At 37.0% G+C, this 24,452-nt stretch overlaps 2 protein-coding genes across 3 annotated transcripts in view; one reads left to right on the top strand and one right to left on the bottom strand.

The window, feature by feature from the left end:
* LOC306867826 (RNA-binding protein FXR1) overlaps positions 1-21,121 on the top strand; it is a 25,190-nt gene extending 4,069 nt beyond the window's left edge. The window contains exons 6-17 of one of the 2 annotated variants that reach the window (XM_079413723.1): positions 966-1,059; positions 1,142-1,258; positions 1,360-1,530; positions 1,616-1,694; positions 7,815-7,924; positions 8,035-8,121; positions 8,206-8,410; positions 10,881-11,090; positions 13,233-13,433; positions 14,827-14,904; positions 17,457-17,542; positions 20,174-21,119. In XM_079413723.1, coding sequence (XP_079269849.1) covers positions 966-1,059; positions 1,142-1,258; positions 1,360-1,530; positions 1,616-1,694; positions 7,815-7,924; positions 8,035-8,121; positions 8,206-8,410; positions 10,881-11,090; positions 13,233-13,433; positions 14,827-14,904; positions 17,457-17,542; positions 20,174-20,320 — 1,585 coding nt within the window. In that variant the 3' untranslated portion in view covers positions 20,321-21,119. Of the gene's footprint in view, positions 1-965; positions 1,060-1,141; positions 1,259-1,359; positions 1,531-1,615; positions 1,695-7,814; positions 7,925-8,034; positions 8,122-8,205; positions 8,411-10,880; positions 11,091-13,232; positions 13,434-14,826; positions 14,905-17,456; positions 17,543-20,173 lie in introns of both variants that reach the window. The other variant, XM_079413724.1, reaches the window with a different exon arrangement.
* Positions 20,650-24,452, bottom strand: LOC306867828 (mitochondrial import inner membrane translocase subunit TIM14). Its single transcript, XM_079413726.1, has 6 exons — positions 24,332-24,452; positions 23,879-23,930; positions 23,709-23,779; positions 23,546-23,625; positions 21,785-21,855; positions 20,650-21,689 (listed from the first exon to the last, which is right to left on the bottom strand). The coding sequence occupies exons 1-6, from the start codon at positions 24,332-24,334 to the stop codon at positions 21,619-21,621; spliced, it is 348 nt and encodes a 115-aa protein (XP_079269852.1). The 5' UTR covers positions 24,335-24,452; the 3' UTR covers positions 20,650-21,618.

Genomic DNA, 24,452 nt, shown 5'->3' with positions numbered 1-24,452 from the left:
GTTAAGTTGTAGTTTTTATTTATGTGCCGTTGTTTTCTTTAGAAAAGTTAATAAAATATATAAAAGTAATATGAAATATTTTATATACAAATATAAAACACTTAATGTTAATAGGAAAAAAAACAAAACAAATTCTTTGAATTTGTAAATAAACTTGTAAATGTTTGAACTAGCTACAGGTTTGCAGTTTTGTAATTTGTTTGTACTTTAAGTTGTTTCCAGTGATTTTCAAGTCTTCCTAAAATAACTTTCCTTTTATATAATATTAAAACATATAAAAAATAATATAAAAAACGTTCATATCAACAACATTAAATATAGTACTGACCCCAAACCCTAATATTTACATATAAATATTACATATATATGTTTGTCTTTTTTGTATTTTATCAATTTTTCCATATTTTTATATATAAACATATACACGCGTACAATGTATAATTTACTCATTTCACACATTTAATTACAAGAATTTGATCAAATGTATTAGATCATAAATTGTAAAAACAAAAACAATTTTTTTTTTCTTTCTCTTTGAAGCATGATTATATTTTGTGAAATTTTTGTAAGATTTTCTACTTGTGTCCATTAAAAAATGGCTGTTAGAGCCACAGCCTCGAGGGTTGTGAGGTCATTTCCTGATCCTCTCCCATTGTTTCCTGTCCCCTTCCATACTGTCCTGTCAAATAAAGACAAAAGGCTAAAAATATTACTTAAAATCATACAAAAAAAATACTGTTGCAGTAATGAGGATCACCACAGAGAATGAGCAAAAAGCAAAACATCTTAATGACAATTGGCTATCTGGGTATGAAAATGTGCTTAATTATCTATTGCCAAAAAAAAAAAATATATATTATTTTTCCTTATTTGATATTGTTGCAAATTATGTCATATTTATAATTCAATTGTTTGTATAAGTTTTGGTTAAAACCATGCACTCATTTCTTCTTTGCCCGTGTTAGATGCGAGAGCGAACAAGCCCACAAGGATTTCAAAAAGGCGGTCGGAGCAATTCGGATTGTTTACAGCCCGGAGCAAAGTGAACTGACTGTATTGGTGAGTCCCAGTTAACCTCGGCACTTCTGTTAGTAGGTTTAAACATGACAAAATCTTGATTAACGTGATGTTCCCAACACAGTCCATGAACGAAGCCACCGTCAAGCGCGTCTCCCTGCTGAGTGACATGCATTTACGCAGCATCCGCACCAAACTCCTGCTCATGTCCCGGAACGAGGAGGCTACCAAACATCTGGAGGTAAATCCGCGCTCTGTCCGGTTTTCTTGATTATTAATGTGGGTTGTGTACTTGGAGAGTATTAACCCAGGGTTGAACTGTGAAAACCTCTGTGTTTGTAGAGTACGAAGCAGCTGGCCTCGGCGTTTCAGGACGAGTTCACTGTGAGAGAGGACCTCATGGGTCTCGCCATCGGAAGCCACGGCAGTAACATTCAACAAGCCAGAAAGGTGCCGGGAGTGACCGCCATCGAGCTGGATGAGGAGACGGGAACCTTCAGGGTTTACGGAGAGGTGCGTCAGCTTTCTGTGCACACTTTATTACATTATACAGCTTCTCTGTAATGGATACAGTGTATTCTCAAATGTTACATTGCAGACTGTTGAGGCCGTACAGAAAGCAAGGAATTATCTGGAGTTTCTGGAAGATTCGGTGCAGATTCCTCGCCATCTTGTTGGTATGTAGTTTTTCATTTAGAAACAGTTTGTATAAAGTCAAATGTAAAAGATTTACCTTATTTTAGCATTATTTACTTTGATTTAGCTTTATTTTATGTTTCAGTTTTTATTTTAGGGGGGCATTTATAATTTTTTCTTTTAACCCTCTGGTTGTGTTCGGACTCCGGTCACGCCTTTTGTGTTACCGGTCAAAAATGACCGGACTCCAAACAACTGCTTATAAATCTGTCATTATGCTATATTATCACCAAATATTGGATTCAATCTTTTTGTCAACTTGTTTTCTTTCATTTAGGACTGGTTTTGTGTTTCTATTTGCTTCTGTTTAATCGTAGGCCTCATTTATCCGAGAGTAGGTACCTCATTTTTTGAGTGAAAAAAGCATTTTTTATGAATAATTTTCACAATATTAAACAAAAAATTATAAAATTTTGCACTGTTTCTCACACTAGTGTACTTTAATGTTTAATCAGGAAGTTTGCTTTTAAATGCTTTTATTTTGTACAAAATTGCAAGAAGTCACACTCGTGGTGTTCCCGGTCAAAAATGACCGGACTCCAAACAACTGCTTATAAATCTGTCATTATGCTATATTATCACCAAATATTGGATTCAATCTTTTTGTCAACTTGTTTTCTTTCATTTAGGACTGGTTTTGTGTTTCTATTTGCATCCGATTAATCGTAGGCCTCATTTATCTGAAAGTAGGTACCTCATTTTTTGAGTGAAAAAATAATTTTTTATGAATAATTTTCACAATATGAGAGAAACAATTATGAAAATTTGCACTGTTTCTCACACTAGTGTGCTTTATTGTTTAATCAGGAAGTTTGCTTTTAAATGCTTTTATTTTGTACAAAATTGCAAAAAGTCACACTCGTGGTGTTCCCGGTCAAAAATGACCGGACTCCAAACAACTGCTTATAAATCTGTCATTATGCTATATTATCACAAAATATTGGATTCAATCTTTTTGTCAACTTGTTTTCTTTCATTTAGGACTGGTTTTGTGTTTCTATTTGCTTCTGATTAATCATAAGCCTCATTTATCCGAGAGTAGGTACCTCATTTTTTGAGTGAAAAAATAATTTTTTATGAATAATTTTCACAATATTAAACAAAAAATTATAAAAATTTGCACTATTTCTCACACTAGTGTACTTTAATATTTAATCAGGAAGTTTGCTTTTAAATGCTTTTATTTTGTACAAAATTGCAAAAAGTCACACTCGTGGTGTTCCCGGTCAAAAATGACCGGACTCCAAACAACTGCTTATAAATCTGTCAATATACTATATTATCACCAAATATTGGATTCAATCTTTTTGTCAACTTGTTTTCTTTCATTTAGGACTGGTTTTGTGTTTCTATTTGCATCCGATTAATCGTAGGCCTCATTTATCTGAAAGTAGGTACCTCATTTTTTGAGTGAAAAAATTATTTTTTATGAATAATTTTCACAATATGAGAGAAAAAATTATGAAAATTTGCACTGTTTCTCACACTAGTGTGCTTTAATGTTTAATCAGGAAGTTTGCTTTTAAATGCTTTTATTTTGTACAAAATTGCACAAAGTAACACTTGTCAAAAATGGCCGGCCATTGAAAGTGAATGGGGAAGAATGAAAGAAACAACTAGTGTTCAGGAGCATGTTGTGCTTGCAAACATAAATGCCTTGGACCAGTGCGTGCATGTATACTCACGCTATCACACACACACACACACACACACACACATCTATGCATACAAACTATTGTATTACACCTATTTCATCCTACCCTGAACTGTATGCAATATGCTTTTATGAATCTCATATTATAACTCTCTCTCTCACACACACACACACACACACAATGCACACAAATGCTCAAACTGCCTTGTCTTTGGCCTGCATTGACTTCAAAATAATCTTTTTTTTTCCATCCCTCGACCAGAACGTTACATCAACTTCAGCTGGGTCCTCAAAATCAGAAGATTGCTTCTTTTCAGTTGTTGCAAGGTTTTCAGCTTGTCCAGTGATATTTTTATCTTCCAATATATCTTGCAATGCATCGTCACTGTAAAATTCTTCTTCAGTTGTCTCTTCCTCGTGTAAATGACAAGTAAGGCACTGTGAGGCATTTGTATGCTCTAGCATTTAATTGTAAACTTTTGTTTACTCTGAGAGAACACGAAAGCCTCTAAACATATTGTCATAATGTTTTGTCTAGTACGGAGCCGCTTAGAGCTCATGGTGGTGGAAAGATTTCGGGGTGGGTGAAAAAAAATCGGGCTGGGAGGAAAAAATATTTTTCAAATCTTTTGCGTTCCCTCGCAAAACTTTGCATTCTCTCGCAAAGATGTTTGCGTTCCCTCGCAAAACTTTGCGTACATATTTGCAAGAGAACGCAAAGTTTTGCAAGAGAAAGCAAACATCTTTGCGAGAGAACGCAAACATCTTTGCGAGAGAACGCAAACATCTTTGCGAGAGAACGCAAACATCTTTGCGAGAGAACGCAAATATTTTTGCGAGAGAACGCAAACATCTTTGCGAGAGAACACAAAGTTTTGCGAGAGAACGCAAACATCTTTGCGAGAGAACGCAAACATCTTTGCGAGAGAACGCAAGCATCTTTGCGAGAGAACACAAAGTTTTGCGAGAGAACGCAAACATCTTTGCGAGAGAACACAAAGTTTTGCGAGAGAACGCAAACATCTTTGCGAGAGAACGCAAACATTTTTGCGAGAGAACGCAAACATCTTTGCGAGAGAACGCAAAGTTTTGCGAGAGAACGCAAAGTTTTGCGAGAGAACGCAAACATCTTTGCGAGAGAAAGCAAACATCTTTGCGAGAGAACGCAAAGTTTTGCGAGAGAAAGCAAACATCTTTGCGAGAGAACGCAAACATCTTTGCGAGAGAAAGCAAACATCTTTGCGAGAGAACGCAAACATCTTTGCGAGAGAACGCAAACATCTTTGCGAGAGAACGCAAACATCTTTGCGAGAGAACGCAAACATCTTTGCGAGAGAACGCAAACATCTTTGCGAGAGAACGCAAACATCTTTGCGAGAGAACGCAAACATTTTTGCGAGAGAACGCAAACATCTTTGCGAGAGAACACAAAGTTTTGCGAGAGAACGCAAACATCTTTGCGAGAGAACGCAAGCATCTTTGCGAGAGAACACAAAGTTTTGCGAGAGAACGCAAGCATCTTTGCGAGAGAACACAAAGTTTTGCGAGAGAACGCAAACATCTTTGCGAGAGAACGCAAACATTTTTGCGAGAGGACACAAAGTTTTGCGAGAGAACGCAAACATCTTTGCGAGAGAACGCAAAGTTTTGCGAGAGAACGCAAACATCTTTGCGAGAGAACGCAAACATTTTTGCGAGAGAACGCAAACATCTTTGCGAGAGAACACAAAGTTTTGCGAGAGAACGCAAGCATCTTTGCGAGAGAACACAAAGTTTTGCGAGAGAACGCAAGCATCTTTGCGAGAGAACACAAAGTTTTGCGAGAGAACGCAAACATCTTTGCGAGAGAACGCAAACATTTTTGCGAGAGGACACAAAGTTTTGCGAGAGAACGCAAACATCTTTGCGAGAGAACGCAAACATCTTTGCGAGAGAACGCAAACATCTTTGCGAGAGAACGCAAACATTTTTGCGAGAGAACGCAAACATCTTTGCGAGAGAACACAAAGTTTTGCGAGAGAACGCAAACATCTTTGCGAGAGAACGCAAGCATCTTTGCGAGAGAACACAAAGTTTTGCGAGAGAACGCAAGCATCTTTGCGAGAGAACACAAAGTTTTGCGAGAGAACGCAAACATCTTTGCGAGAGAACGCAAACATTTTTGCGAGAGGACACAAAGTTTTGCGAGAGAACGCAAACATCTTTGCGAGAGAACGCAAAGTTTTGCGAGAGAACGCAAACATCTTTGCGAGAGAACGCAAAAGATTTGAAAAATATTTTTTCCTCCCACCCCAAATTTTTTTCACCCACCACGAAATCTTTCCACCACCATGAGCTCTAAGGGGCTCCGTAGTCTAGAATATGTGGTGAAAGAAAAGATTATTTTTGAGGTCAATGCAGGCTAAAGACAAGGCAGTCTGAGCATGTGTGTGTGTGTGTGTGTGTGTGAGAGAGAGAGAGAGAGAGAGAGAGAGAGAGATCCTTTTTTATTCATAAAAGGATATTGCATGCAGTTCAGGGTAGGATGAAATAGGTGTAATAAAATAGTTTGTATGCATGGATGGATGGGTGTGTGTGTGTGTGTGCGCGTGCGTGTGTGCGCATGTGTGTGTGTGATAGCTTGAGTATAAATGCATCCACACATGCAAAGGTCCAAGGTCTTTGTTTGCAAGCACAACATGCTCCTGAACACTAGTTGTTTCTTTCATTCTTCCCCATTCACTTTCAATGGCCGGCAATTTTTGACAAGTGTTACTTTGTGCAATTTTGTACAAAATAAAAGCATTTAAAAGCAAACTTCTTGATTAAACATTAAAGTACACTAGTGTGAGAAACAGTGCAAATTTTCATAATTTTTTCTCTCATATTGTGAAAATTATTCATAAAAAATGCTTTTTTCACTCAAAAAATGAGGTGCCTACTTTCAGATAAATGAGGCCTACGATTAATCGGATGCAAATAGAAACACAAAACCAGTCCTAAATGAAAGAAAACAAGTTGACAAAAAGATTGAATCCAATATTTTGTGATAATATAGTATATTGACAGATTTATAAGCAGTTGTTTGGAGTCCGGTCATTTTTGACCGGGAACACCACGAGTGTGACTTTTTGCAATTTTGTACAAAATAAAAGCATTTAAAAGCAAACTTCCTGATTAAACATTAAAGTACACTAGTGTGAGAAACAGTGCAAATTTTTATAATTTTTTGTTTAATATTGTGAAAATTATTCATAAAAAATATTTTTTTCACTCAAAAAATTAGGTGCCTACTCTCAGATAAATGAGGCTTACGATTAATCAGAAGCAAATAGAAACACAAAACCAGTCCTAAATGAAAGAAAACAAGTTGACAAAAAGAATGAATCCAATATTTAGTGATAATATAGCATAATGACAGATTTATAAGCAGTTGTTCGGAGTCCGGTCATTTTTGACCGGGAACACAACGAGTGTGACTAGGTGAAATAAAACCCACAAAAAATTACGAAAATTCTAAAAAATTTTATGAGAAATACTTGTACCCTATGTGCGCAAAGTCAGTAAGTTTGAGTCCAATGCGATAACGTTAACTAGTATTTTCAGGAAAAAGAAAAAAAATTTCTGGTGAATTTGACCCGAACACAACCAGAGGGTTAAGTTTAGTAATTTTAATATTTCAACAAACTTATTTCAGTTAGTTACCATGGAATAATTTCTCATTTATTATTATTATTATTCTTTTTTTTTTTACGATATTTATTTACTTAATTTCTTTTTTGTTTGTTTGTTTAACAGTAACATAATTTTAGTGCTGCAGGAAAGTTTTCGCAACAGGAAAAAAAAAAATACAACTTTGCTAAAACATTTTTATTATTATTATTTCTGTTTTTATTTGTTTTATTCAGGTTCAGTTATTTTAATATTTCAACAAACTTATTTAAGTTAGTTGCCAAGGCAAAAATTCTAATTTAATTATTTTTTTTAGATTATTTGGTTTTCGGATGATATTTATATTTTGCTTTATTGTAGCTTTATTTTTATGACTTTTATTTTTGTTTTAACAGTGACAACACTTTAGTGCAACAGGACATATTTTGCAACTGGGTAAAAAACAACAAAAAACTTGACAACTATTTATTATTATTATTATTAAAATAATTTAATTATTGTTTTTTATTTTTGTTTATTAATTTTAATATTTCAACAAACTTATTTCTTATTTAAAAACGTATTTAAACTTATTTAAAATAGGTTTAATTCAATTTCCAATTTAAATTGTCTAAATTAATTTAATTAACAGGAGTTCACTCAGAAATGTGGGAACGTGATTATTTTGTAAGAGACTATAAATGTTTGCACAAACGCATTAAAATAAAAGTTTGATTACATTTTTGATTACATGTCCTGTTGGCTTTACCTGGCAAGATGATGTTAACAGATCATTTGTCAAATTTTATTTTTGTAGGGAAGGTTATTGGAAAAAATGGCAAGGTTATCCAGGAGATGGTGGATAAATCTGGTGTGGTGAGAGTGCGCATTGAAGGTGACAATGACAACAAACTCCCCCGACAGGAAGTAAGACACCTGAAAGTAGCACAAAAAAGCAAACAAGATCAGAGAAAAAAAAAAAATATATATATATATATACACATCCAATAAAGCATTTTATTCTTTGTTTTTAATAGGGAATGGTGCCATTTACATTTGTTGGTACGAAGGAGAATATCAGCAATGTACAGGTCTTACTGGAATACCATATTGCTTACCTAAACGTGAGTATCAGAAACCCAGCAGCCATGGTGCTGAAAGGCCGCTGATGTGTTTGAGAAACTCAAGCGCTTGTTTGTGTTGCACAGGAGGTGGAACAGCTGCGACTGGAGCGGCTACAGATTGACGAGCAGCTGCGTCAGATCGGGATGGGCTACAGGCCTGTCCCAAACCGACCCACCGATAAGGACAAGGGCTACGCCACTGAAGAGAGCACATCCAACACCCATATGAACCGCTCCTACACTGCCAGGGGCCGCGGCCGCCGGGGGCCCGGATACACGTCCGGCTACGGTAGGGCTTCTGGTTTCAAATCTGTCGTATATATACACTACAGATATTGTGTGTGTGTGTGTGTATGTATTTTATGTATAATACAGTGTCCTCCATACGTATTGGAACAGTAAAGACAAAATTGCTCTGTTGGCTGTGGAGTCAAGACATTTACAAATATGATTAAAAGATGAATATGAGACAAAACTACAGAATGTCACATTTTATTATTGGGTGATTCAACACAGATGTTTTACCAGCTAAGAAGTTCAGCACTTTTAGAGTTTCATCCCTCTAACCGATAAACGCCACTTTAAAAAAAAAAAAGAGCTGATTGCCGTGTATTATTCTCCACATATAGCGCGATCTGAACCCTAAACACGTTTTGACAAACGCTATTATCCACTTCCAAGGCATCGCAAGTTTACGTTTTACTGCAGAAGCCGACAAGCGCCCTTGTTGTTTTTGAACAGAAGCCGATAAGTCCATTTTAGCGAATCAGTGTGCTGTATTCAAGTCAGGTGACAAGGCTACTTTCACTTTGAAAAGACGTGCTAGCTTAGAGGAGTTTCATCAAAGCTGACTAAAAGTGATCGAGGATGGATAATTTCGACAAACCTGATGAACCTGTGATATCTTCTTCAGGGTATAAAGGAAAATAAAAGCTGAAACGTTTTCATGGATCCTTGCGAAAGCAGCGTGTTACAATGATGAGGGGAAAGCTCTGTGTATTGCGTGTAATCACATCCATACAATCTATGATCACAACAACAACATTTGTCAGGCATCTACATTGTCAGATTAAACAAGTGTTTTTTTTTACTCTAAAACATGAAATGTGGAGTTATCTGCTTTTGCTACAAAAAAAACATACTTTCAATGAACTTTAATTTTGTAAATTACCTGTATTTGTTTACGTTATTATTACTTAATCAAAACAACCCAACTGCAGTTTGATTGATATTACTTGGAATGCGCAATAAAAAAAAAAACTTGATTTCTGAAAAAAAAGGAGAATTTTTGCAAATGAACTCGTATATGTATATGTGTCTGTATGTATGTGGAAGACTATTCAGGCCAATTTTCAAAAGGAATTGCAAATTGTACTTTGCGTTTTCCATATGTGGATGCATAAATTGTGACAATCCAAATGCAATTGCAAATCTTGCATTACCTTTTGTTTTCGCTTTCGCGAACGCACCAAATTAAAAAAAACTAAAAGTCCATTTGCAACTGTATTTCCCATGCCTGTCTACACGGCATGACGCGCTTTTTGTTACCGATTAAAATAGAGGAATTTAATATATAATATAATAATATAAAGCATTCGGTAATTGTGAATATCAATCGATTACTTCCATTGCTCAAATCACTTGGCAAGGTCGTCTATGAGTGACGTCATCTCCCAATACAAACACGCCCCATAGTATAGTCCCGCCCCTGACATTGATTGACAGCTTTCCATGTAGACATCGGAAATTCAAATGCCAAAGGAATTGCGATTCCATTTGAGTTTTGGCACTTTACATGCGCGACGCAGAGTGAAAAAGTAGACGTGGTAACTAAATGGATAGTCAACCCCAAAATGAAAATTTTGTCATTAATCACTTGCCCCCATGTCGTTCCAAACTTGTAAAAGCTTCGTTGGTCCTCAGAACACAATTTAAGATATTATGGATGAAAACCAGGAGGCTTGTGACTGTCCCATTGACTGCATGGTAAATTGCGCTGTCAAGGTCCATAAAAGTATGAAAAGCATCATCAGAATAGTCCATCTGCCATCAATGGTTCAATCTGAATTTTATGAAGCGACGAGAACAATTTTTCTGCGCAAAGAAAACACAAAACTATTTAATTCAACAATTTGTCTCCTCTGTGTCAGCGTAGCGCCATTTTGGAGAATATCCACTGGACGCCAGCAGCGTACGCTCTTCTGTGTCAGCCACAAGGATACATCATCTACATTTGTTTACTCTTTGAATTGAATGAAAACAGCGCATCCGTGTGGCATGGCTGACACACTGCTTGCGTCCAGACGATATTCTCAGAAGCTTTTACGAGTTTGGAACGACATGGGGGGGTAAGTGATTAATGACAATTTTCATTTTGGGGTGGAGTATCCCTTTAATATTGCTATTTAAATATGACCGGCTCATAAACTCGTAAGACGTGGGAAATACAGTTGCAAATAGACTTTGCTTTTTCATTTAAAATTTGTCAGTTACTGTGAGTTCGTGAAAGCAAAAATGCAAACGCAAATTGCTGGTAGGGTTATGTCACAATTTATGCAACCACATGAAAATGCAATTGAAAAAACAATTTACAATTCCTGAATATTCTTCCATTTTATGACGTATCCATTTATGACACATGAGCCAATCAGGAAACAGTATTTTGCCGATAATTATTATTATTTTTTTAAATATCGGTCGATATATCGGTTGACCACTAATGTATATGACATCGTATGTAACATATTTTTCCTGCACAGGCACTAACTCCGAGCACTCGTACGCCTCAGAGACCGACTCTGAGCGCAAGGAAGAGCTGAGCGACTGGTCCATGGCAGGAGAGGAGCCCGATCGCAACCCGAGACAGCAGAGGGACAGCAGGAGGAGAGCGGGAGAGGGCCGAGGACGTGGAGGACCCGGGGGAAGAGGCCGTGGCTCAGGAAGAGGGGCGTCCAACTCCATTAGCTCAGGTATGCTGGCTCCCTTCAGCCCTTTATTGGGAACACATTTTATTCACCAGTACAGATTTTAGGGCTTTATGAAATGTTTTCTTTTTTCCCAAATTCCATGTTATCCCCCCCAAGTTCTGCGGTCTCTATTTTTTTCTGGACACCATTTTAATGGTTTTGTTAAATTCTAACAATCAGAGACCATGTCTAATCGAAAAATTTCTTTAAACTATTTAGTAATTTACTGGTTTAAATGCCATATGAAATTAAATTTTTTGATTTATTTCTTTAAATTCTGTTTCACAATTCAATATAAATGTATTATCAAAATCAGTGGTAATCAAATGTATTTGTAAATCTTTGGTTGTTTTTTTTGGCGCAACAAAGGTTTAGTGTTTAAATTAAAACATGAATGGAAAATTGTGTGATATTCCTTAACGTTTAAATTTCACTATAGTATTTACTGTACTATAGTAATATATTTCTGTCTTCATTTCTTCAAGGTAAAAAAATACAAATATTTTACAGGGTTGTATTGAAGATTTTCCATCTGCATTTTTGGCATTGCAGAAATCATAAGACCATAAGATTCATGTTTTATGGAGGAGAAAAAAATGACTTTTATGGCCATGATTTAAAAATGTAGTCCCTCGTTTTAGTTGAATTGTGGCTCTAAAAATAGTACAACATGGCCACGATTTACCTAAAAAGAGGGAACAAGTTATGTTGCAGTAACAATTTAACTAAATTGAAGAAGCATGTTAATATAAAACATTTCTAGAAATTGATGTTGAGAGAACGAGTTCTTAATTTGTAGCCATGTTAACCTTTTTTTTTCTTCCACATGATGAATGGGCCTCTGTTAGGGCTGGGCGATAAATTGATTTTATCGATTAACTCGAAAGTTTACGTCGACTTGTTTGAATGAAAATCGGTTTTCTCTTTAACATCCGGTGACGCTCCCCTCTAGTTCCGAATGGGCTCAGCCCTCCCCCCGTGCGGGCTGGGCCGATAGATGATCCCATCGCCGATGGCTGATAGACATCACGATGTTGATCTGGCATCGTTTGTGATCCCATACCCCCCGCAATCCGCCGCATCCCAATACCGATCGTGTACGGAAAGAAAATGTGTTTTTTGAGAGTGCATAACTCGCGCTAGACTTAAGTCAGTCATAATGTTCTTTGACAATATAAGTTCTTTGCTCACATTCTCTGTATTCGCCGTTTAAAATAACTGGAAGGTACAGATAATAAAAAATGTATCCATTATCTCATTCGTGAACATCCTCCTTCATAGCGTCATCAAGCTTCGCCTTTGTTATTGTTATGAAAATACAACCTCTAGTGGCAAAAACTTGCATATTGTACCTTTAAAACTATGGAGCGGCAGTACAACACATTTTACAAGATAAGATGTTTGTCAGTGGTGCTCAGGTCAGGATCTGCAAATCAGTCACTGATATTTAATGCTGTTGAATGTTTTGTTTGCACTTTATCAGAACTACCTCCTATCTACAGAATAGCAAGAACTTGTGTTTAAAGAAAACGAATCAAGAAGGGTCACATAATATTATGTTATGTTACATTTTCACTGTTTAATGGCAGGGCCTGCCATCTTGTCTTTTTGAAACGAGATGAAGGGGAAATCCAGATCAAATCCCAGAAGGGAAAATCAAAACAAAATAAAGTTAAAACTTGTTCTGAACAATTTCTTTGTCATCTGTAGATTTTAAGTAGGGGGAAAAAATTGATTTAAATCGTAAATCAGGGATTTTTTTCTTAGGCTATATCGCCCAGCCCTAGCCTCTGTAATGTTTGAATACAGGAACATCTCAAAAAATTTGAATATCGTGATAAACTATTTTTTTTGTAACTTATTTCAAAAAGTGAAACTTTCATATATATTTTACATTCATAACATGTAAAGACATTTCAAAAGTTATTTTGTTTTAATTTTGATGACTAGAGCTTACAGCTCATGAAAGTCAAAATCCAGTATCTCAAAATATTAGAATATTTCCTAAGATCAATAAAAAAGGATTTGCAAGCACCTTCGAAAATGTTTTAAAATCTAGTTGCTCTGTAATTTTAATTTTTTTTTTGTTCTTGCATGTTGCATTGCCCAGTAAATACTTATTTTAGTTCCTGTCTTTCATGTCAGTCCTGAAAGATCCAGATGGAAACCCATACAGTCTGTTAGACAACACCGAGACAGATCAGACGGCAGACACGGATGCCAGTGACTCCCAGATGAACACCAACCGTCGCAGACGCTCCCGTCGTCGCCGCACAGATGAAGACACCACAGTCATGGACGGCATGAGCGAGTCCGACAACACCTCCCTCAGCGAGAACGGCCTTGGTGAGCACTAAAGCTGCAGGATAAAAAAAAAAAAGTCAAGTCTAGAAACAAGTACACATTGTAGCTGTTTAAGGTTTATTTATAATCATAATATTACAGAAAACAGTAGGTTTATTTAAAAATATATCACCTGAATGTATTTTAGAATTTTTGTCTAGTGTACATCTGAAATGTCTTTTATAACCTTTTGTTAATTGTATACCTTTTATAATTTATTCAGAGATTGTCATGAAAATAGCCTTGATGCTGGCATGGCATTAAAAAGTAAATAAATACAGAAAAAAAGTACAATTTTAGTGTCTTATTACAATCTTAGTATTACTTAGTGTCAACAGCGAAGAGGGTAGAATATTCTGCAGGAACACATTCTCTCCTCTCATCATAACACAAGTGACTTTGTATTAATCAAAAAAATAATTGATAAAAATATTAATATTTTTTTAAATAATTGCTCAAAATATTTAACAATATATAGTAGGGCTGGGCAATATGGCAAACAATTAAAATCTCTCTTCTTTTTTTTCGCAGAATGTTTGACCGATTCTCTTTATTTATTGATTGATTGATTGATTTTTTTGTATTTTTTACTAAACTTGAAAATGTAACTACAACATGATTCAAGTAACTTGTTCTTTATTAACCCTCTAGTTAAAGAAAATTATATTCCAATTGCACCACACGTGAAGTTGTCAACAAATGTTAAACAAATCACTTGTTAAATATCTTTGCAGAAAAGATGCATGAACTACAACTACATGTTGTACAAACTTATCTTATGCATATTATATGTTCAGAAATAATGCAAGGAAAATGCTTTAAAAAAAATCTATTTCAAATTCAAAATGACTGACGGTATAACACCAGTAGACAATTCAATTATTAACTATAAATTGTAAAACCAATGAACAGCAGCTTTCAGCCTGTCACCATGATGCAAACATGAAATATCAGACATACAGTAGTAGTTATACATTTTTTTATAATTTTTTTGCATTCTGTGTGAATGGCGCCTAGCGATATGAGCGCGTCACATGTGAGCGGTTAATCACGTGCGCCAACATGCGGTTGGTTCGTTCTTTTCTTTTTACTGTTATCATTAGAATATTGTCAAAGTGTCTAATGCTAACGTTTGGTAATATTTCTATTCAAAATCACGATTCCTTGATTTCTAAAAAAATTAAATTGTGGCAAAACATTAAATTTGAATTTATCGATAAAAATTTGAAAAATCGCCCAGCCCTAATATATAGTTGCAGATTAAATTTTTCATTGGCTTCATTGTTTAGTTGGGAATAACATTGAAAGAAATTTCACAAATTGCGACCAGCTCGAATGGCTTTTTCTAAAATGGCTGTCAGTATTTAAGGTCAGGCCTTCCACCGGTCTCTTGTAGATGATGCTGAAGCTAAACAACAGCGGCGCAATCGCAGCCGCCGACGCCGTTTCCGGCCTCCTGAGGAGAGGCAGCCAGGTACCGATATGAATTAACACTGGGTTTGTGTTCAAGCGAGAGTTAGTCCAAACTGCATGGCACTGATCGCCTGGAATAACATCAGGACTTCAAACTAAACCCACATAATCAGTCAAACATGCCAGATCACAACAGTCTAAGGCAAACAAAGAAAGTTATTTGTAGAGCCCGACCGATATAGGTTTTTGGGGGCCAATGCCGATACCGATATTAGGGAGTAGAAAACCGGTGATATCGGTATATCGGCCGACATTCTTTGTGTATATTATAGTACAGCATTAGTCTAAAGTTTGTCTAAAGTTTCAATATGTCTAAAGTTTAGACATGCATAGATATGTAAACGCAAAATTCCATGTCATACAGTAAATTCTGTTTTTATGACTGGATTACGCAATTCCGTCCATGTTTTCTGTATCGCAAGTATGATAAGCTCATTGTGAGAGTAAAAGATGGGGACATTGTTTGTTTACTTTATTGCATTGCATCTCACCAACCAACCATCAGTTAGATCACTATTCAACAGACTCAAGCCACCACTGCACTGCCATCTATTGGACTGTAGAAAGATACTAACATTTCAATCTGCTACGTTACTGACTGTACTAACAATCTATGCTGACTTTAGAAATGTGATGTGCCAGATGTGATAAGCATAAGTGACATGGCAGTATTTAGGGATGGGGTTAACGTTATACTGAACTTATATTGAAAAGGGGAAACTTATGGGGTCAGTCTTTATTAACTTTACAGTAAGTTATGTATTTCACAAACTAGTTAGCAACTTACCATTAAGACAACGCGTGAAGACACGGCCGCTGCCTGAACAAGAGACCTCCTTACTGAAGTGAAAGAGTTGGCTGGTGTCTCTTAGGGTTGCCAGGTTTTCACAACAAAACCAAAAAATAAATGTTTTTTTCGTGGGTTCCTCTGGTACAATTCGCATTCCGGGGGCTAAATATTACGTTATTGGGGTCGTTATACAACCCGTGGCAACAGTGTTAAAGTAGCCCAATTCCGCAGGAAAACCACAATGGAGTGCACTCTGCTGGACAAACTAAGTCATTACACCATTTACAAGCATTTTATCTGCGTTATGTTCTGTAAAAAAATAAAAAATAAATTGTATCAGTTAAAATCGGTGGCATATCTGCGGCATATACATCGATGCAGGTATATCTGCGATAGGCTCATATCGGCTGATAAAATTGGCAAAACGATAGGGCTGCCTTTGACTAAGGATTTGTCAACTAATCACAAGTTTATTTGCCTAGGCTATAGTCTAATAAAGCACTCAAGGTACGCACTGGCAGAAGTAATGATTATAAATGTGTCAGGGAAAAACGGTAAGGAGACTGCATTGACATTTTAATAATTTGATAAACTAGTGCTTGATTTTATTTTATTTCAGATTAGTCATCTCCACAATATGCGCCTGTATGCATGTTTCATACGGATTACATAATCTAAGAAAATTGTTTTCCATTTGAATTGGTTCATTTGAAAGTAGACATTTTACTCTCTGTAGATATATTTTTCATGTCTGTAAGGCAAATATACACAGAGTTTCGTGCTCAAGTTCACAGAGACCAAGACGGCAGAAACCTCATCATATTTGCTTTCATTATTTCACAAAAGCGCAATGTTTTGTTGTTATTGTGAGTGCACACATATAAACGTACTCTTTACAGATTTGAAAGATTTATTACTCTTATCTGTATGAGCCATGGAGTATTTTAAGAGCAGGCGAGTGCACCGGCGCCTCCATCTGTCCTGCAGTGAGTGCTACTGTTCAGTTTCCACACTCCACACAAACACTTCAATAACGCACATTTCTCTAGGTTAACATTAGATTGAGCGGCCATGTAAAGTTGCTAATACTTACACATTTCAGATAAGCCATATTTGAGGAATGACAGGTGTGCGTTTGGATGTCCTGCCCGAAGTACTGTATTACCACAAAGACCAGCCGTTAATGACCTGTCCATGAGGATTTTCTGTTTTTCTGCGACTAATACAATTTTGGTCGACTATTAGGGGGCAGCCCTACAAACCGATAAAGTGGGCGAGCTATTGTTGTTTGTTATTTTCAGGTATTGGTTACATTTATTGTTGTTTTAGTGAAATAACATCTAAAAGTGATGTATGAATTTAAACTTTTTTACACAATTGCAAATAAAATTGTTTTTAATGCAGTAGGTATTCATTTGCATGGTGTATGTAAATGCACGTAGGTCTGTTACCTCAAGTGTTGCTTACCTACAAGATTCTGTTATTTATTCACCGACATTTCGTTCCAAACCCTGAACAGACAAAGGAGATTGTCCAGCTGAAAGTGAATCTTCCTCTCCGCCGCAGCTCTCAAACGTCACGGTTTAAGGGTTTTTTTAGCAGCCGGTTAGAAAGGCAAGATTTGAGAGCTCCGGCAGAGGAACATTTTCAGTATTTAACATGTGGTCTGTTCCTCACGCAAAGATACATCATCCTCGTTTTAGAATAAAAAGTGCAATCTTTTTTTTATTTTTTGCTAATGAAACCATTGACATCTCTTGCAGTTACTGTGGCTGACTACATATCACGAGCTGAATCTGAGAGCAGACAGAGAAACCCAAGAGATCTGAGGAAGAACAAAAAGGACATGGTGACTCCATATTTCTTCTTTTATGTATCTCTGTGATTAGTTTTAAATGAAAGAACAGGGGTGCACAATATTTATGATATTTAATCATAACTATAAACAAAAAAAGATTAATATATTTAAATTAATTCATGTTTATAGCAGTGCTGGGCAATGATTAATCGCATCCAAAATAAAAGTTCTTGTGTACATAATATATAAATATATATATATATATATATACACACACATAATAAATATACACAGTACACACACATTTTATATAAACAAAACCTTTTATTTTGGATGCAATTAATCGTTGCCCAGCACTAGTTTACAGTTATTTAGATATTTTACGAACGATAATGGATATTTAATTGATTTTAATTAATTTATATTTATGATATTTTTTTATAGCAGATAACAAAAGGAATATTTATACAAAAAAAAAATTGTGCAGTGCATTACTATGTTGTCATCAGGGTTATTACCATAGACTGAAAAAAAAGATGGACGATGCGTCTCCGCTTCCTTCCATTATAGATAAGTGAAGCGAATACATCTCAGTATGACCGCTGCCATCGTGAGTAAATGACGTCATTTGGAGCCCGAGTCTGCGTGGTAGAGATTCGCTTGGAGCCCGAGTCTGCGCAGTAGAGATTCGCTTGGAGCCCGAGTCTGCGCGGTAGAGATTCGCTTGGAGCCCGAGTCTGCGCGGTAGAGATTCGCTTGGAGCCCGAGTCTGCGCGGTAGAGATTCGCTTGGAGCCCGAGTCTGCGCGGTAGAGATTCGCTTGGAGCCCGAGTCTGCGCGGTAGAGATTCGTTTGGAGCCCGAGTCTGCGCGGTAGAGATTTGCTTGGAGCCCGAGTCTGCGCGGTAGAGATTCGCTTGGAGCCCGAGTCTGCGCGGTAGAGATTCGTTTGGAGCCCGAGTCTGCGCGGTAGAGATTTGCTTGGAGCCCGAGTCTGCGCGGTAGAGATTCGCTTGGAGCCCGAGTCTGCGCAGTAGAGATTCGCTTGGAGCCCGAGTCTGCGCAGTAGAGATTCGCTTGGAGCCCGCGCGGTAGAGATTCGCTTGGAGCCCGAGTCTGCGCGGTAGAGATTCGTTTGGAGCCCGAGTCTGCGCGGTAGAGATTCGCTTGGAGCCCGAGTCTGCGCGATAGAGATTCGTTTGGAGCCCGAGTCTGCGCGGTAGAGATTCGTTTGGAGCCCGAGTCTGCGCGGTAGAGATTCGCTTGGAGCCCGAGTCTGCGCGGTAGAGATTCGCTTGGAGCCCGAGTCTGCGCGGTAGAGATTCGCTTGGAGCCCGAGTCTGCGCGGTAGAGATTCGCTTGGAGCCCAAGTCTGCGCGGTAGAGATTCGCTTGGAGCCCGAGTCTGCGCGGTAGAGATTCGCTTGGAGCCCCGAGTCTGCGCGGTAGAGATTCGCTTGGAGCCCGAGTCTGCGCAGTAGAGATTCGCTTGGAGCCCGAGTCTGCGCAGTAGAGATTCGCTTGGAGGCCGAGTCTGCGCAGTAGAGATTCGCTTGGAGCCCGAGTCTGCGCAGTAGAGATTCGCTTGGAGCCCGAGTCTGCGCAGTAGAGATTCGCTTGGAGCCCGCACGGTAGAGATTCGCTTGGAGCCCGAGTCTGCGCGGTAGAGATTCGCTTGGAGCCCGACTCTGCGCGGTAGAGATTCGCTTGGAGCCCGAGTCTGCGCAGTAGAGTCGTAAGGCAGAGCAGCGGAACCAAACTCCCGCAGACCCAATCAACTATAACGACACGCCCCGTTTTTATAGCATCAAATTACTAGCTAAAATCAAACGTACCACAAAAACGAACAATTGAACATATATCAGCATGATAACAACTACCTTAAATGACCAAAATCATATTTTGGAAAATTGTATTGGAAGTGTAATTCATTTTTTTGTTATGACTCAAGTCCCATTCGTTTACACGGTGAGGGCGGGGTTTATGACCTGTACTGCAGCCAGCCACCAGGGGGCGATCAAAGAGCCCGCAGCTTCACTTTCCAGTACGAGTGAGACACACCCGGTTATTACAGTTAACTTCAACAACAAAAAAAAATGCTGAAAAATGTGATTTTGGTTAAAATTGAGAGAATTGTAGACATTTCTCTATTCATTTTGTTAACGTAATGTACTAAAACTAAATTAATAAAAAAAAATATAGACATTTAAAAAAATTCTAAAATGACAAAGACAGTCAAAAGTGGTCAAAATGGAAAATATAGAACTAATTTAAAACAACTGTATTAAATTAGAAATAAATTGAATTCAAAATAATAGTATCTCAATTATACCAAAGTAACACTGGTTATAATGGCAGAATGAACTTTTGAAACCATTTGTTTTATTATAGTCTTAAAGAGGCTTAGTTTCATAATATCACTTATTTATCAGTTATCTACTATACTGTTGCCTAAAATATTATTTTTTAATATTGGTGTATCGCTACTCTAAAGTTATATTGACTGGTTTCCCTCAGTCATCGAAAACGTGTAAATACGTGTTAATTAAAAAAAACAACCTTATTTCATAATCACCAAAAACAACTGGAGAGTCGTGGAAACTCATTGGTCAAGGTGCTGTATTTAGATGAAAGCTAAGTGAAGAGCTTGGCTTTTAATCGCAGCTGTTTTCTGTCGTCTGCAGGGTCAAGTGGACTTCATATCAGAGCACAGCCCGGCTGAAGCTGTCAGCAACGGCCCCTCCAAAGCAGACGATCAGAGCAAAACTCCACGAGCTTCCGCCGAGAAGTCGCCCAAAGCCAAGCCAGCTGTCGTCAATGGAGTCTCCTAATCAGTTTGGTTTCTTTCTCCAAACTCATAACCTTTACGATTTTACAATAGTGCTTGTACAAGCTTGCCAAAGAGACGTACGGACTTCCACATTCTCGATTGCACTTTTCAGTTCCTCCACTATGGAACAGATAATTACAATGGAAAAAACAAAATGAGACAAAAAAACCTAAGTCACACCTGTGTTCCTGATCAGATGTTGTGCCTTCAGAGCATAGTTTCAACATTATGTTGGCTGGCTATAGAGCAAACAAACAGAAAAAAAACAACAACAGCAACAACTTGTCTGAATACGGAAAGACTCCCAGACATCCTTAGCTGCTTTTTGTTACGTTTTAATATGCAATCACTTCTTCACGAGGGGTTATGGGGAAAAAGAGGGACGTTTTGCACTGAATAGTCATTTCTTGACCTTTAGAATAATGTTAGTCTGGAAACTGGTCTGCTAACTGTCCATTTTAAATGCTGTATGTACACTTCCTGAACGATTGATTGGTTTCATTCTTTGCCTGTTGGGTTGTTGTAATAGTGGCAACCCAAAAGAGCCTTTGTTTTGGTTTATTTATTTTAAAATGTACAGTATTTAAAACTAACAACGCAGTGGTTTTTAACACTAAACTGCCTGAACTTAGCACGCAGCTTACAAATTTGGACTACTGAAAGATCAATTTCCAGATGTTCTGTTCTGTAAACAGTTTTTTTTAAAGATCATTCTGGTTGTTTGATGTGCAATATGTTTTGTATGCAGGTAGTTCATAAATAAACATTTGATCTTCCAGCCAGCCTTTCAAAGTTGGTGCATATGTTGCTTTGTTCTATTATGTCCAAACAAGACTCGTGAATAATTCAACTTTCCTGCGTGTGAAGGTGCGGGCACTTTTAACGTTATTTGGCCAATTTTCACAGGCAACTTTGACAGAAAATACATTTTCAGGAATGTTACCACACGTTTAAATTTTAATTCTGACTCTGCATTAGATATTGGAACCGTAGACAGAAAAAAAAAAAAAATTGGTGTAGGATTTTAAAACGTTTTCATTTAGAAATAGCTATTACATTTCACAATAAAAAAACATGAACATGGCCCACATTGGAGATGAATTCATTAAAGGGGATTTTTTTTGCTGTTCACACTGTCATAAAAGGTACTGAATCTGATTTGGGCCACATTCAGCGGTGGTGTAAATGGATTAATTTGCATACAAAAGGAGATCAGATCTAGATGACAAGATGGTGTTTAATGATCACGTAAGAATTCAAGTGCATCAGACAGAGCTCGTTCAAACATTCGACGATAATCTATTTCTTCAACTGTCCGTCAAGTAAATCTTTAGCCTCGTTGATTTTTGCTGCCAGATATGGGGATCCGCCTGCCGAAGAAACACAAATAACACTGACAGCTCAGAGGAATTCAAATCCTGCAGAGACTTGTAGCTTTTCCATTTTATGAAACACGGAGTCTCACCTCGGTCAGGATGGTTTAAAATCATCAGTTTTCTGTGTGCGTCTCTGATCTTGTTTTTGTTAGCGGTAGGACTAAAGGAAAGAATGAAATTCACATGGGTCAAACTTTCTACAGTCCCTTCTATTATACTATCGATTGGATTTATTAACATGTACATTAATGTGCTTCTGACTCAGAAAGCAGATTAAAGGCCTGTTCACACCAAGGACGATAACTATAGTTCAAATAATCCTAGTTCTAAAGAACAAAAACTATAACTATTAGCATCCACACCAATGCATGATAACATTACTATAACTGTGTGCTGCATTTATGTCATCTGCCGCTTTAAATGCTCAAGCTCTTAAAATCAGGTGGATTCTAATTGGCTGTCAATGGTTTTTATAGTTCAGGGCAGACAACAACTGCAACGTGCTCTTATAATAAACAGGGAAAAAATAGCATTTTGTGCGAATGGCCCCTAAGCAGATTTTAGAAAAGATGTGGCATAACGGTTGAAAAAACTCAAGTTTCAACTTTGTTAGCTGTACATTTTCTCTGATTTCAAATGAATGAGCATTACTAATAACTACACTGTAATATATTCTAAACTGTTGTGTACTTTGAGGAAATGTAAAAGCTGTTAAGCAGATGTTTGAAATCAATGAAATGCAAAGTAACAGGGTTGAAAAACTAAAATTTCTAGTTTGTCAGATGTACATTACAAATTACGTTATTAAAAACTACAATACAATATTCTACATTGTTGTGTAAAAGGATGGAACTTAAATTTATGCAAAAAATGTGGTGTAACAGGGATGAATACTTAAATTCCCACCTCGTCAGTTGTGCATATCTGATTATAAATCAATGACCGTTATTAAAAACAACTACTCTGTCAGAACAGGGTGGAACCAAATTTGGTGGAAATGTACATGATGGTTGAAGAAACTTTTACATTTCTTCTTTGACAGTTACATATTTCTTGAGTACAATTCAATTATTGAAAATAAGTATATTGTGATATACACTGTTGTGTAAGGGGATGGAACCTAACATGGCGGAAATGTAAATGATATAAAGATTAGGCAGATTGTAGATATCAATTATGAAATGTGGAATAATAGGGTTGAAAAAGAAAACTACACTGTAATATATTTTAAAATGTTGTGTAACAGGAAGGAACCTAACATGGTGTAAATGATGTAAAGTAAAATTAAGCAGATTTTAGATATAAATTATGAAATGTGGAATAACAGGGTTGAAAAAAAAAAAAAAAAAACGGTGGAAATTTGTGTGAAACAGTGCATTTTAACAGGGTGGAAAGCAGTACTGGGATCTAAAAAAAAAAAAGTTATAGTTACCCCAGGTTTCACAGACAAGGCTTAAGTCTAGTCCCCGAATAAAATTAAAGTCTGAGCTGTTTCAGCTGAAAGAAACTTGTACTGATTGATCTTGAAATATGTCAGTGCCCTTGTTTGGTGCACACCAGTAATGTTTTTTTCTAAGGCATGTCTATAAAAATTACTTTAAAATCCTAATTGAACTATGGCCTAATCCTGGTTTAAGCTAAGCCCTGTCTGTGAAACCGGGCCATTATTTCTATTTTTAGTAAATATTAAAACGCATGTATCCTCTGATAACACATTAATAGTATTGAATATACCTTTAAATGTGTGTATTATTTTGTGCAAATATAGGCTATATGTAAACTTGTAAAATTAGCAGTATTAGTGTATAACAAGACACTTTTCTGTCACTTTTTGTGAAAACATAGACTACCTGATGCCAAGAATAAGAGACGCTTCTCTCCTGGTCATCTTTGGATCAAAACCACCTCTGTAGTATCCGCTACCGAAAGCCTGTCACACATATATCATTTGCGTTTGTTAAAACACAGTTGTTTATTGCATATGGATTATATGATATGAAATATATAACTTGCAGATTTGGACGCTTCCAGAGCTTGTTTCACTTGCGGCTCCATGTGTCTCATAGCTTGCATTGCATAGCGACCTGTAAAAATGGAAACCATTAGAAAACAATCAGGCTTCATTAATCAACAGATGGAAATGTATCATGTTCCAGATGTCTCATATTTGGTTGGAATCATACCTGCAAACCCTGCTGCTGCCAGGGTAAGGCCCACGGCCACCATGCTACCTGCCTAACACACATACAACAATAACCCGTGATTGTGCAATTTGCATTAATCGAGAGGCAATTTGCATTATTTAATGCAACCACGTCAATCGCAACACACCCCTTATATACAGACTATTTCTCATCCACAGATCATATCTCACACAATTTACAGTGGCAGGCAATATTAACTCATATACAGATTGCAAAGGTTTCATTTGTATTGCGAAGCTGACATATAAATAAAAAGGTCAAAATGTATTTATATGTCAAATATCTACAAACACGAATGATTTGCTCAAGCAGTCAGTCTGTAACAGCACTGAAAGTCACTATCAGTTAGCAATGTGCTAATGCTACATCTCATTTGCTTCTAAATGACTTAATAAACGCAATGAAATCAGGTCAGGCTGTGCGGACACTTACCATATCCTCTGCTAAGATCCTGTGTTACGATCGTCTATAAACATAACTTTAATCATGACTGACTGCTAAATGTCAGGCTCATGTGTTGTTATACTGACTTCTGAACTTCAGAGAGCGACCT

The sequence above is a fragment of the Barbus barbus genome (genome assembly GCF_936440315.1).
Source record: "Barbus barbus genome assembly, chromosome: 49".
Classification (NCBI taxonomy): Eukaryota; Metazoa; Chordata; class Actinopteri; order Cypriniformes; family Cyprinidae; genus Barbus; species Barbus barbus.
This window is presented reverse-complemented; position numbering and strand designations above follow the sequence as displayed.

Bases quoted from the DNA above. Each gene is read 5' to 3' on its own strand.
- LOC306867828 (XM_079413726.1), bottom strand. The intron at 23,780-23,878 runs GTATGATTCCAA...CCATTTTTACAG, and splicing joins GGCAGCAGCAGGGTTTGCAG to GTCGCTATGCAATGCAAGCT. The intron at 21,856-23,545 runs GTAGTCTATGTT...TCTTTCCTTTAG, and splicing joins TCTCTTATTCTTGGCATCAG to TCCTACCGCTAACAAAAACA.